Raw genomic sequence first — 13,717 nt, 5'->3', positions numbered from 1 at the left:
GTACAGCACTTTGAGATATTAGCTGATCTACGAAGGGCTATATAAATACATTTGATTTCGATTTTTTTGTTGTTTTTATGTTAATTGTGCAACCAGAGGGGTAAAAAAATTCTAGACCGCCTTTACTCCAGAAACAGAGACATGTACAAAGCCTTCCCTCACCCTCCATTTGGCAAATCTGACCATAACTCTCCTGATATCTGCTTGCAAGCAAAAATGTAAGCGGGAAGCACCAGTGACTCGGTCTATGAGAAAGTGATCAGATGAAGCAGATGCTAAGCTACAGGACTGTTTTGCTAGCACAGACTGGAATATGCTCCTGGATTCTTCCGATTGCATTGAAGAGTACACCACATCAGCCACTGGCTTTATCAATAAGTGCATTGAGGAAGTTGTCCCCACAGTGACTGTACGTACATACCCCAACCAGAAGCCATGGATTACAGGCAACATTCGCACTGAGCTAAAGAGTAGAGCTGCCGCTTTTAAGGAGCTGGACTCTGACCCGGAAGCTTATAAGAAATCCCGCTATGCCCGCCAACGAACCATCAAACAGGCAAAGCGTCAATACAGGACTAAGATTGAATCGTACTACACAGGCTCTGGCACTCGTTGGATCTGGCAGGGCCTGCAAACTATTTCAGACTACAAAGGGAAGCACAGACGAGAGCTGCCCAGTGGCACAAGCCTACCAAATGAGCTAAATAACTTCTATGCTCGCTTCGAGGCAAGTAACACTGAAACACGCATGAGAGCATCAGCTGTTCGAGATGACTGTGTGATCACGCTCTCCACAGTCGATGTAAGTAAGAACTTTAATGTCTGATGGCTGCAGGGGCAGTATTGAGGAGCTTAGATGAAAGGTGCCCAGAGGTGCCCAGAATAAACGGCCTGCTCCTCAGGCCCAGTTGCTAATATATGCATATTATTATTAGTATTGGATAGAAAACACTCAGAAGTTTATACAACTGTTTGAAAGATGTTTGTGAGTATAACATAACTCATATGGCAGGCAAAATCCTGAGAAGAAATCCAAACAGGAAGTGAGAAATCTGAGGTTGGTCGATTTTCAACCCAGCCCCTATTGAATTCACAGTGGGATATGGATGAAGTTGCCCTTCCTAGGGCTTCCACTAGATATCAACCGTCTTTAGAAACTTGAATGAGGCTTCTACTGTGTTGTGGGGATGAATGGGAGCTGAATGAGCCAGGTGTCTGCCAGAGAGCCAAGGGCTGATCACGCGCAATTCACATGATAGCGACCTGCTTTCCATGGCTTCTCTACACACGAAGGAATTCTCGGGTTGGAACTTTATTGAATATTTATGATAACAACACCCTAAAGATTGATTACCTAATTAGTTTGACAAGTTTCTTCGACCTGTAATATAACTTTTTAAAGTTTTCGTCCGACGTTCGGATGGACCTGCACGAGCGTTTGGATTTGTGTACTAAACGTGCTAAGAAAAGTAGCTACTTGGACATAAATAATGGATATTATCGAACAAATCAAGCATTTATTGTTGAACTAGCATTCCTTGGAGTGCATTCTGATGAAGAGCATCAAAGGTAAAGGAATGTTTATAATGTGATTTCTGATTTCTGTTGACTCCAACATGGTGGATAATTGAATTTATTTTCTGAGCGCCGTCTCAGATTATTGCATGGTTTGCTTTCTCCGTAAAGTTTTTTTGAAATCTGACACAGCGGTTGCATTAAGGTGAGGTATATCTATAATTCCATGTGTATAACTTGTATTATCATCTACATTTATGATGAGTATTTCTGTCTGAGTCTGTAATAGCTACATGTTTCAAGCAGACCACCATAGCCCCTGTGCCCAAAAACACTAAGGTAACCTGCCTAAATGACTACTGACCCGTAGCACTCGCGTCTGTAGCCATGAAATGCTTTGAAAGACTGGTCATGGCTCAATACCATTATCCCAGAAACCCTAGACCCACTCCAATTTGCATACCACACTAACAGATCCACAGATGATGCCATCTCTATTGCAAACCACACTGCCCTTTCCCACCTGGACAAAAGGAACATCTATGTTAGAATGCTATTCATTGACTACAGCTCAACGTTCAACACCATAGTGCCCTCAAAGCTCATCACTAAGCTAAGGACCCTGGGACTAAACACCTCCCTCTGCAACTGGATCCTGGACTTCTTGACGTTCTGCCCCCATGTGGTGAGTGTAGGTAACAACACATCCGTCACGCTGATCCTCAACACGGGAGCCCCTCAGGAGTGTCTGCTCATTCCCCTCCTGTACTCCCTGTTTACTCATGACTACACATCCAGGCACGACTCCAACACAATCATTAAATTTGCTGATGACACAACAGTGGTAGGTCTGATCATAGAGAACGACGAGACCTGACCGTGTGGTGCAAGGACAACAACCTCCCCTTCAACGTGATCAAGACAAAGGAGATGATTGTGCACTACAAAGAAAAGGACGACCGAGCGCGCCCCCATTCTCATTGACGGGGCTGTAGTGGAGCAGGTTGAGAGCTTCAAGTTCCTTGGCGTCCACATCACCAACAAACTAACATGGTCCAAGCACACCAAGACACTCGTGAAGAGGGCACGACAAAACCTATTCCCCCCCAGGAGACTCAGGAGATTTGGTATGGGTCCTCAGATCCTCAAAAGGTTTTACAGCTGCACCATTGAGAGCATCCTGACGGGTTGCATCACTGCCTGGTATGGCAACTCCTCTGCCTCCGACCGCAAGGCAATACAGAAGGTAGTGCATACGGCCCAGTACATCACCGGGGCCGTAAGCTTCCTGCCATCCAGGACATATATACAAGGCAGTGTCAGAGGAAGGCCCTAAAAATGGTCAAAGACTTCAGCCACCTTCTAAACAGCTTCTACCCCCAAGCCATAAGACTACTGAACATCTAATAAAATGGCTACTCAGACTATTTGCATTGCCCCCCCCTTCTACACTGCTGATACACTCGGTTATTATCTATGCATAGTCACTTTAATAACTCTACCTACATGTACATATTCCCTCAATAACTCTGACACCGGTACCCCTGCACATTGACTCTGTACTTGTACGCCCTGTAAACAGTCTCCACATTGACTCTGTACTTGTACGCCTTGTAAACAGCCTCCACATTGACTCTGTACTTGTACGCCCTGTATATAGTCTCCACATTGACTCTGTACTGGTACCCCCTGTAAACAGCCTCCACATTGACTCTGTACTTGTACCCCCTGTAAACAGCCTCCACATTGACTCAGTACTGGTACCCCCTGTAAACAGCCTCCACATTGACTCAGTACTGGTACGCCCTGTAAACAGCCTCCACATTGACTCAGTACTGGTATCCCCTGTAAACAGCCTCCACATTGACTCAGTACTGGTATCCCCTGTAAACAGCCTCCACATTGACTCAGTACTGGTATCCCCTGTAAACAGCCTCCACATTGACTCTGTACTGGTATCCCCTGTAAACAGCCTCCACATTGACTCAGTACTGGTATCCCCTGTAAACAGCCTCCACATTGACTCAGTACTGGTATCCCCTGTAAACAGCCTCCACATTGACTCAGTACTGGTACCCCCTGTAAACAGCCTCCACATTGACTCAGTACTGGTATCCCCTGTAAACAGCCTCCACATTGACTCAGTACTGGTATCCCCTGTAAACAGCCTCCACATTGACTCAGTACTGGTATCCCCTGTAAACAGCCAGGGTATTATTATTTACTGCTGTTCTTTTATTAATTGTTTTTCTCATCTCTTACTTTTTTAAAGGTATTTTCGTAAAACTTCATTGTTGAGAGGTTGCAAGGTCGAATCCCCGAGCTGACAAGGTGAAAATATGTCGCTTTGCCCTTGAACAAGGCAGTTAACCCACTGTTCCTAAACCGTCATTGATAATAAGAATTTGTTCAAAACTGACTTGCCTAGATAAATAACATTTCTCTGTGAGGTTCACCGTTGTATTCGGTGCATGTGATGAATACGATTTGATTTAATATGCGATCACAATTTCACAATTTGATTTCAAGGGCCATTGGCAGAATTGTGTACTTTGGTTACACTTAGCCAATCTACACTGCTTGACCAAAAGTATGTGGACACCTGCTCCTTGAACATCTCATTCCAAAATCATGGGCATTAATATGGTGTTGGTCCCCCTTTGCTGCTATAACAGCCTCCACTCTTCTGCTAAGTCATTAATATGGTGTTGGTCCCCCTTTGCTGCTATAACAGCCTCCACTCTTCTGTGAAGGCTTTTCACTAGATGCATTCATATGGAGAATGTATCTCCTTCTACACACAAGTCATGTTTTAAAATCAAGTAAACAGCAATGGGCAAATACAAATATTGTCAGTTACCAAGCATGACTTAGACACATGTATCTTTTCTTATTTAGTTAACGACAGCTCCAGATCCACAGTCAACGCTTGCTCCTCCCGTCCACATCCATGGTCACGTAACGGGGTGGGCCTTCAGGAGTATTCAAGAGGGACTAGTCTTGGTGATGACAGAAGACAAATTCAGCAGACTGCCCGACACCATTACATTATAAATGTCCGCGCACGAGCCGATCTGAGCTCGTGACAGTGTCCCTCGTGGTCCATATTTATACGGCACCCAGGCGCGCAGAGACACACAGGCATGCTTCAAGCTTTAATTTGACAGCGCGCACAGCTCGAGCGAAGCCAACAACCTGTGTGTACAGCTTCCGAGAAGGAAAACGAATAAGCACGAGAGGAGTTTAATCTGACACTTTTATTTGCAACAGTTTGTTGAAGCAGTGAGATTGTTGTTCTCAGAGGTGAGTCACTTGGATCATTCAGACCTAAAAGCACCGATTTCTCTTTTGGTGCCATACAGAAAATTACGCATTTCATGGATGCTTAGCGCTGCTGATTATGCGTCGCTATCGTTGAGGTTTGGCACATTATACACTTGATTATGGGATCGAATGTAATAACAACTGCTTAATCCTACCGTTAATTTTATTGTCAGAAAAAGGATTTGAAAAAACATTGTAGACAGGTGGAATCACTTTCACAATATTTCTAAATGAAACCTATTAACGGATTAGGAAGACCCACTTGTTGCATAGAACAAACGAGCATTCGTCTACAGGCCCTCTGGTGCTCATCATTTACACCATATAGGTATGTCTGTGCCCTGCAAGTGGAACATCTCCCATTAGGGTTAAAACCCTATCGGCCTAAACTCTGAGACATTCTTAAACAGACAAGCCAGGGTAGTAGTGTTATGTGACACTCATAGCTGAACAGTGACAAGACAAACACATGATGCTCTTGTTTATTTCATGGGATTTTAGTTTTGCTCTTCTGTAAACTATAGCCTTAGTGTTTTTACATTTCCCACAGATCAACATTATACCTATTTAATTCGTTTTCTTTGCGAGTGAGCACACAAGCAGCATTTGACTGGAGTTATTTTGATATGCGTGTGGGTGAGATAAAGATAGCATTTTTGAACGCGATAGAGGACATGAAGTAGGAAGACAGGGAATTAAATCGGGGAAGTTGAGCCTGCTCGGTGGTTGCCCCATTGAGCAGGTAGAAAAAAAATGACAATAAGAAAACTACAAAGGATTCCAATAGCCTAAAACATACATTTTTGGTTCCTTCAAATTGTTTATGTGGTTATGTCTGACAGACATTTCTGCGTGTAATCAGATATTTAATAGTTTAGGGGCAAGTGATTTAAATCTTCAAGAGACGTTCAACACTTAAACCGTTTTAAAAGTTATCCCCAATTCCTCTTTCAATTGTATTTAATAACGATGCAATTGGTGCATGTAAAATATTGTTTGCTCAAATACCTGGATTGTGTTTGTGATTGCAATAGCATATCGGATTAAACAGTAAAGATAATCGAATAACATTTACCTCAAGCTAGTGATAGCCATGTACGAAATTGTAAAACATTTCTGTAATGAGCGCTGTCTATGGTGCTACATAGAGCTGTCCTTGGTACTGGACAAGATAACAGGTATTGCACATGTTTGGTTCATACTTTCCCACCCACATGGACATGGCATCTCACAGCAATCGTGTGACTCACTTGTAGTTAGGAATTCTGCTGTATAACTAACATTGAATTGAAAATATACACGATAAAAATAGTCAAAGGCTTATCTGGTTTATCAAGTTAGACTAACGCATATCATTTAAAAATAATTTGAAAAGATTTGCAACGTGTGTTTGACGTTGTATTTCGTTTTTAAAGTTTTATCACCGAGACAGTCAATGCGCCGTGCGACACTGGTTTTCCTATTGCGACTTTAGGACTCCAGGGCATGCATGTAGTTAGCACGCTTTGTCCTTTTCCTCCAAAGTTCCATTGGGTTCTGTTAGGATTATGCAAGCGCTGTCACACGCGACCATATGCGACTTGGTTTCCAACTTTAACGGAGACACACAGAGGAGGTCATACTGGAGGGTGTCTACTACTCTTTCTCTATGGTGATCCTGCCTGGGGACCAGCTGTGCATGCTGTCTATGACTCCAGCTCAGGGTTACAAAGTCACTTATACATATTATATTGTCAATATAAACGAGATGAGTCTTCTTGAGTTGAGGTCTTTATCTTACTCACTATTTCAATAATATATATATATATATATATATATATATATATATATATATATATATATATATATATATATATATATATATATATATATATATATATATATATATATATATATATATATATATATATATATATATATATATATTATGATGTTATTATATCATACCTTTATAAAAAAATATATCACAATTAATATAGCGTAACTTAGCTAATTTTGATGATGACTTAAAGCACTTACCACCCTAGCTGAAATGACTTAAAGAGAGAGAGTGTAATTTTCAGTGTAATATCATGTCCTTTTAAAAGCATCCAATCCAGTTCTATGTCGACTCACTTGTCTTAGAACGTCACATCTATAAACACGCTGTCAAACAGATCACAAAATCAAGTCAATGGTCTCTTTTACTAACACATCTGAGCTTCTCTCTTCTTCTTGTCTTTCCTTCTGCTCTATAGGCATCGAATCTAAGAGGACACACCACACACACACCACACACACCACCCCCACCGCCAGACATCATGCTGGAGTCTGAGCCTACTGTGTTCCAGCTGCAGCCTAACATCATCTCTGTGCGTCTCTTCAAGAGGAAGTTAGGCGGGCTGGGCTTCCTGGTCAAGCAGCGCGTCTCCAAGCCACCGGTCATCGTGTCCGACCTGATCCGGGGCGGGGCGGCTGAGGAGTGCGGCCTGGTCCAGGTGGGGGACATTGTCCTGGCCGTCAACAACAAGCCTCTGGTGGACCTCAGCTACGAGCGGGCCCTGGAGACCCTGAAGAATGTGTCCCCAGAAAACCACGCCGTCCTCATCCTCAGGGGCCCTGAGGGCTTCACAACCCACCTGGAGACCACCCTGTCTGGAGACGGACGACAGAGGACCGTCAGGGTCACCCGGCCAGCCTTTCCCGCCTCCAAGTCCTACGAGTGCTGCTGTCCGTTAAGCCCCCTCAATCCAGGGAAGGGAAGTAAGGACCCACCGCAGCTGAGGGCCATCGAGAACCTGTCACCCCCCTCGGTGACTCCATCCTACAGAGAGGCCCTGCTCCAGAGGGGAGGGGTGCAGGCTCTCATCGCTGCCCAGGACCCCCTACTCCTGAACGGGGTGGAGGAGAACAACGACCTGCTGAAGGAGATCGAGCCGGTGCTGAGGCTGATCAAAAGGGAGATCAACGGAGAGGGACAGAGGACCATAGAGAGCAGGGACGCTGAGGTGCAGGTGGACAGGTGAGGTGACCCATTGATACCGAACATGTGACCTGTTGACCCCGACCATGCATAGTATACACAACTGCACATACAGATTTACTCTCTTAATTTGATCACTCTGTTGTCGCAAATAATTTTACTGTGAAGGGGGAAATGCAAATTGTAGTGTGTTCAAGTTGTAAAAAGGTTTCCAACTGTTTGTAATGTCCACTTAAATATGTCTAACTTGATTTGCCCTAACAAAAAATGTAACCCCTGCAAAAATGTCCTTTGTTATCCACCAAATAATATCGTTGCTACAGGATTATTGTCCTGCTGTGAGATACTAGTCAAACCCACAATAACCTGATCACTAGATGGTTAGACGCTAAGTGAGAATACTCCGACAGGTTCATTATTATACATATTTACATTGCTAGTGTTTGTGGGCATGATGGATAGTGTTTTTTCACATCAGGGAGCAGTTGGTTCAAATGGATTCAATCTGACTCAAACATCTTATGCATATTCTCTTTGTTGTAGTGACTGTATGGTTTAGACCCACTCAGTGGTGACTGTCCTGTAGATACCGGTGACAATCTATACCTCCTGTGTACATGTATCCAATCAAAATGGGATAGAGAGAGCATGGTACACTACCTTAAAATCCATAGCGCTCATTGACTACATCAAGCCCCTGTTTACTCTGCTGACTCCCTCTAATCCTGTCATCCTCAAATGAATCACAGCTTTCTAGGAAAAGTAGAAAAGACGATGCTCTTTAAGTCTACCTCAAAGCACCATCAATCTGCTACTGCAGTTGATAATCATGTTGATAAGTGACCTATAGTACAAGAAATTAGCTTTTAAATGCATCCTGTATTTTAGAATGTCAGGCTGACTTTTCAGAGACAGGAAGGAGTCAGTTAGCTAACCAGATTTCCTTGTTAGGGCTACGATGCCGCTCAGATATGGCGAAGCTCGCTCGCTAAAGAGGCTTTCCAAAGCACAGCCAATAGAGGTGAAAGATTGTAGAAAATTAAATGGCGGTATTAGGTATTGACTCAGGGCAGGCCTAAACTGTTATCTCTGGCTGTATTTGTGCACTGTCATCTTGCTAATAAGTTGATATGGAACAGTTGGTGAAATAGAACAACACATGAACTAGAAGAGCTACGTATTTAGATCAAAAGTAGATCAAGTTAGTTTTCACTCTGAACTGTACTGCTTTATAATAACTGAGTCAGAGTCAATGACAGAGAAACGACTTATAATCACTACTCTTGTAATTTCTGTGTGTCTGAGTCTGTCTTCAGAATTGTGGTGATGATGAATGTGGTTGTTTAACAAATGGAGGATATAAGTGTATGTAGTGTGACAGAAAGACGGTTGTGCTACAGTAGGTGTATGTAGTGTGACAGAAAGACGGTTGTGCTACAGTAGGTGTATGTAGTGTGACAGAAAGACGGTTGTGCTACAGTAGGTGTATGTAGTGTGACAGAAAGACGGTTGTGCTACAGTAGGTGTATGTAGTGTGACAGAAAGACGGTTGTGCTACAGTAGGTGTATGTAGTGTGACAGAAAGACGGTTGTGCTACAGTAGGTGTATGTAGTGTGACAGAAAGACGGTTGTGCTACAGTAGGTGTATGTAGTGGGGGGGGGGGGGCAGTTTGTGTGTGTGAGTGTCAGTGTGTGAGTATGAGTGTGTGTGTGTGTTAGGGAGAGAGAGAGACGATCGGGCAGGCGCCAGATTCCCCATTAGCTTGGACAAGCATCCATGAGAGAGAGGAGATATGTGTGTGGGTGTTTAACGAGCAAAGGAACGCAACAACTGAAATCTGAGGCTGTATTTTGTCACATTCAGCCTCACACATCGTCTGACTGTATCTCTGTGTAGACATAGATGTTAGTTACATGTAGTTCTGCTTGGCCATAGATGTTAGTTACATGTAGTTCTGCTTGGCCATAGATGTTAGTTACATGTAGTTCTGCTTGGCCATAGATGTTAGTTACATGTAGTTCTGCTTGGATATAGATGTTAGTTACATGTAGTTTTGCTTGGCCATAGATGTTAGTTACATGTAGTTCTGCTTGGCCATAGATGACACACATGCTCTTTAACCCGGGGCTGGGTTTCTACAAAGCTAACATATGGTCATACAAAGGATAATTTTAGCCATATGATTTTTTACATTTTAGGACCCTTTTAGGTATAAAAAAAGATATGACAGAATTATTTGATGAAACATTGAATTTGGCCTTACTGTTATTAGGGTTAGAAAATAGAAAACTGATTCATACATGGAAAAACAGATAGTCAAAAAAAATCTAGCAAAAGGAAATGTGTTTTGAAGTGTCTGTCTTGAGAGATATAATATTGTTTTGTTTTTTAACAGTGGAACGACCCATATACCTTGGACATGATAATTCCCTTGTCACTTCCATTCGTGTTTCGGCCAGTTATCGTTTTACCTTTCAACATGTCCCGTGAAGCTGGTGGGTGGTCGTTGAGCCAAACGGAGAACACCATCGTGTTCATGAGAGTCTTAGCGGGGGTCATGAGCGGGGGTCATGAGCGGGGGTCATGAGCGGGGGTCATGAGAAGATGCATTTTTGGGATGTCTCCTGGTCTGACAAAAAGCACTGCAGCTATATGTGGGATTGGAAGTGATGGAGACAATTAAATTGATGGAAGCTACAAACTATCTGAAATATTAAAGCTGATCTAACCCCTGAACAGATAAATAATACAGAAACACAGATGTGGAACGCTGACGTCTGTGGATGTGGTGGATTGAGCCTCAGCCCGTGTAAAAAAGAATAATAATACATACCTCTAGTTTAAACAGATGGATTTGGATGTGGATTATTTGATGATGTTAATTAGATTGACGCGTGGGTGGGGGATGAGGAGAACTAACTATGTGTGCCTGCCGTTCAGGGACCTTGGTAAGGGAAACGGCATTTCACCCCAGCTGGCGTCTGATAAGGACAGAGTGAGTGAAGACCTGTGGAGGAAGGACCACAACATGCAGACGGTGCTCCACAACCCTTACTCTGAGACAGACAAGGTAAACATTCCAATAAATGTGTGTGTGTGTGTGTGTGTGTGTGTGTGTGTGTGTGTGTGTGTGTGTGTGTGTGTGTGTGTGTGTGTGTGTGTGTGTGTGTGTGTGTGTGTGTGTGTGTGTGTGTGTGTGTGTGTGTGTGTGTGTGTGTGTGTGTGTGTGTGTGTGTGTGTGTGTGTGTGTGTGGTTGCAGGTGTTTATGAGTGTGTACTTGTCTTGCATTTCGAGTAAATCCACTTGTGTAAGCTTATCCTTCCATATGTGAGCGAGTGTGTTAGTAATGTATGCTTGGCCATAGTTATCTCCTAGAGTCACACATGACATATGCTTCTAGAATCCTCCAATCTACACATTCATTTGCATGTTCCTTGTTCTCTTCTTGTTCTTGGAACTCTTAGAGATTCCTGTGACTGTGATGCGCATCCATGTGCATCTTGAGAACAAGAACAAGGCTCCCCGCTCAGGAACTCATCACCTGGGAATTAGATCCCTCCAACTTTTGGGTTAGGATGGACTGGGTTAGGATGGACTGGGCTGTGTTGTGATGGGCTGTGTTAGGATGGGCGGGGCTAAATTAGGATAGGCTGGGATAGGATGGGCTGGGATAGGATGGCCTGGGTTAGGATGGGCTGGGTTAGAATGGGCTGGACTGGGTTAGGATGGGCTGGGATAGGATGGGCTGGGCAGGGCTGAGTTAGGATGGGTTGGGCTGGGTTAGGATGGGCTGGGCTGGGTTAGGCTGGACTGGGGTAGGATGGTCTGGGATAGGATGGGCTGGGGTAGGATGGGCTTGGTGGGCTGGGCAGGGCTGAGTTAGGATGGGCTGGGCTGGGTTAGGATGGGCTGGGCTGGGTTAGCCTGGACTGGGTTAGGATGGGCTGGGCTGGGTTAGGATGGGCTGGGTTGAGTTAAGATGGGCAGGGCTGAGTTAGGATGGGCTGGGTTAGGATGGACTGGGATAAAGATGAGTTGGACTGGGTTAGGATAAGCTGGGCTGGGTTAGGCTGGGCTGAGTTAGGATGGGCTGGGATAGGATGGGCTGGGCTGAGTTAGGATGGGCTGGGATAGGATGGGTTGGGCTGAGTGAATTCTTTCTTAGTGAATGAGGCAGGATGGAGAGAAACCATCCAAGAGACCCTAATGAATGAGGGCAGCTGTGGTCGCAGAGGGAGATGATAAATGTTTCTCTTCTAATGTCGCCCTTTACAAATCTTTAAGGCCTTTGAGGTCTGCTGGGATGTGTGTGTGTGCAGTGGGGATGGGGGTCATGTGTATAACGTGGGCATAGTGTGTGTATGTGTGTAGGGCCATACTGACGCAATGTTTCCGGGAAGGCCGAGAGGTGGGTGTATGAGTTTGCCCTGACTCCAGAGTCTGACTCATAGGAGAGCCCAGAGGTGGGTGTATGAGTTTGCCCTGACTTCAGAGTCTGACTCATAGGAGAGCCCAGAGGTGGGTGTATGAGGTTGCCTTGACTCCAGAGTCGGACTCATAGGAGAGCCCAGAGGTGGGTGTATGTGTTTGCCCTGATTCCAGAGTCTGACTCATAGGAGAGCCCAGAGGTGGGTGTATGTGTTTGCCCTGACTCCAGAGTCTGACTCATAGGAGAGCCCAGAGGTGGGTGTATGTGCTTGCCCTGACTCCAGAGTCTGACTCATAGGAGAGCCCAAGGTTGGTGTATGTGCTTGCCCTGACTCCAGAGTCTGACTCATAGGAGAGCCCAGAGGTGGGTGTATGTGTTTGCCCTGACTCCAGAGTCTGACTCATAGGAGAGCCCAGAGGTGGTGTATGTGTAAAAAGTCTATGAGACAAATGTATTATTATTCTAACAAATTGCTTTTGATTCCTCCAGCCATTTATTCATAGTTCCTTGATAATTGAATGCGGAAGCAGGGAGTCCACCTGTTGGGGACTTCTGCAATACGTCATTCTCCATTCCAAGTGGGATGAGGAGAGACAGGAGGCTACAGAACTGCCAAATAAGAAGTTGGTGGAGTTTAAATTCTTATTTCATTAAGACAGAGAGGTGTTGATGACAATAGAGGAGATGTTAATGTTATTGAATAGATCCAAACCATCTACTGTATAATCTCGAGTGGCGCAGCAGTCTAAGACACTGCATCTCAGTGCAAGAGGGGTCACGGCAGTACCTGGTTTGAATCCAGGCTGCATCACATCTGGCCGTGATTGGGAGTCCCCAAATGCGGCACACAATTGGCCCAGTGTTGGCCATTATTGTAAAAAAGAATTTGTTCTTAACTGACTTGACTAGTTAAATAAAGGATCAATAAAAAATAGTCAGTAGGTGTGGTACAGTTTGCTGTAAATGGTCATCATTTTTTATTGTTATTCTCTGGGTTTTAAATGTTCTGTCACAACACTGCCAACAGGTTCAGGAGGTTCAGGAGGGCTCTCCCTCGAGGCAGGTTCAGGAGGTATGGCTCTCCTTTGAGGCAGGTTCAGGAGGGAGGGCTCTCCTTCGAGGCAGGTTCAGGAGGTAGAGCTCGTTCAGGAGGCATGGCTCTCCTTCGAGGTAGGTTCAGGAGTTAGGGCTCTTCTTCGAGGCAGGTTCAGGAGATGGGGCTCTCCTTCGCGGGAGGTTCAGGAGGTATGGCTCTCCTTTGAGGCAGGTTCAGGAGGTAGGGATGTCCTTTGAGGCAGGTTCAGGAGGTAGGAATCTCCTGAGAGGCAGTTTCAGGAGGTATGGCTCTCCTTCAAGGCAGGTTCAGGAGGTAGGGCTCTTCTTTGAGGCAGGTTCAGGAGGTAGGGATGTCCTTAGAGGCAGGTGCAGGAGGTAGGGCTCTCCTTCGAGACAGGTTCAGGAGATGTGGCTCTCCTTCGCTGGAG

General features: G+C 44.7%; 1 protein-coding gene across 1 annotated transcript in view; it reads left to right on the top strand.

The window, feature by feature from the left end:
* Window positions 1-4,657: 4,657 nt before the first annotated feature.
* Window positions 4,658-13,717, top strand: part of LOC124035286 (nitric oxide synthase, brain-like) — a 103,723-nt gene continuing 94,663 nt past the window's right edge. The window contains 3 exon segments of the mRNA XM_046348744.1: window positions 4,658-4,818; window positions 7,077-7,840; window positions 10,744-10,873. Of these exon segments, the coding sequence (XP_046204700.1) occupies window positions 7,140-7,840; window positions 10,744-10,873 (831 nt within the window). The 5' untranslated portion in view covers window positions 4,658-4,818; window positions 7,077-7,139.

This window comes from Oncorhynchus gorbuscha, linkage group LG05 (assembly GCF_021184085.1).
Source record: "Oncorhynchus gorbuscha isolate QuinsamMale2020 ecotype Even-year linkage group LG05, OgorEven_v1.0, whole genome shotgun sequence".
Lineage (NCBI taxonomy): Eukaryota > Metazoa > Chordata > Actinopteri > Salmoniformes > Salmonidae > Oncorhynchus > Oncorhynchus gorbuscha.
This window is presented reverse-complemented; position numbering and strand designations above follow the sequence as displayed.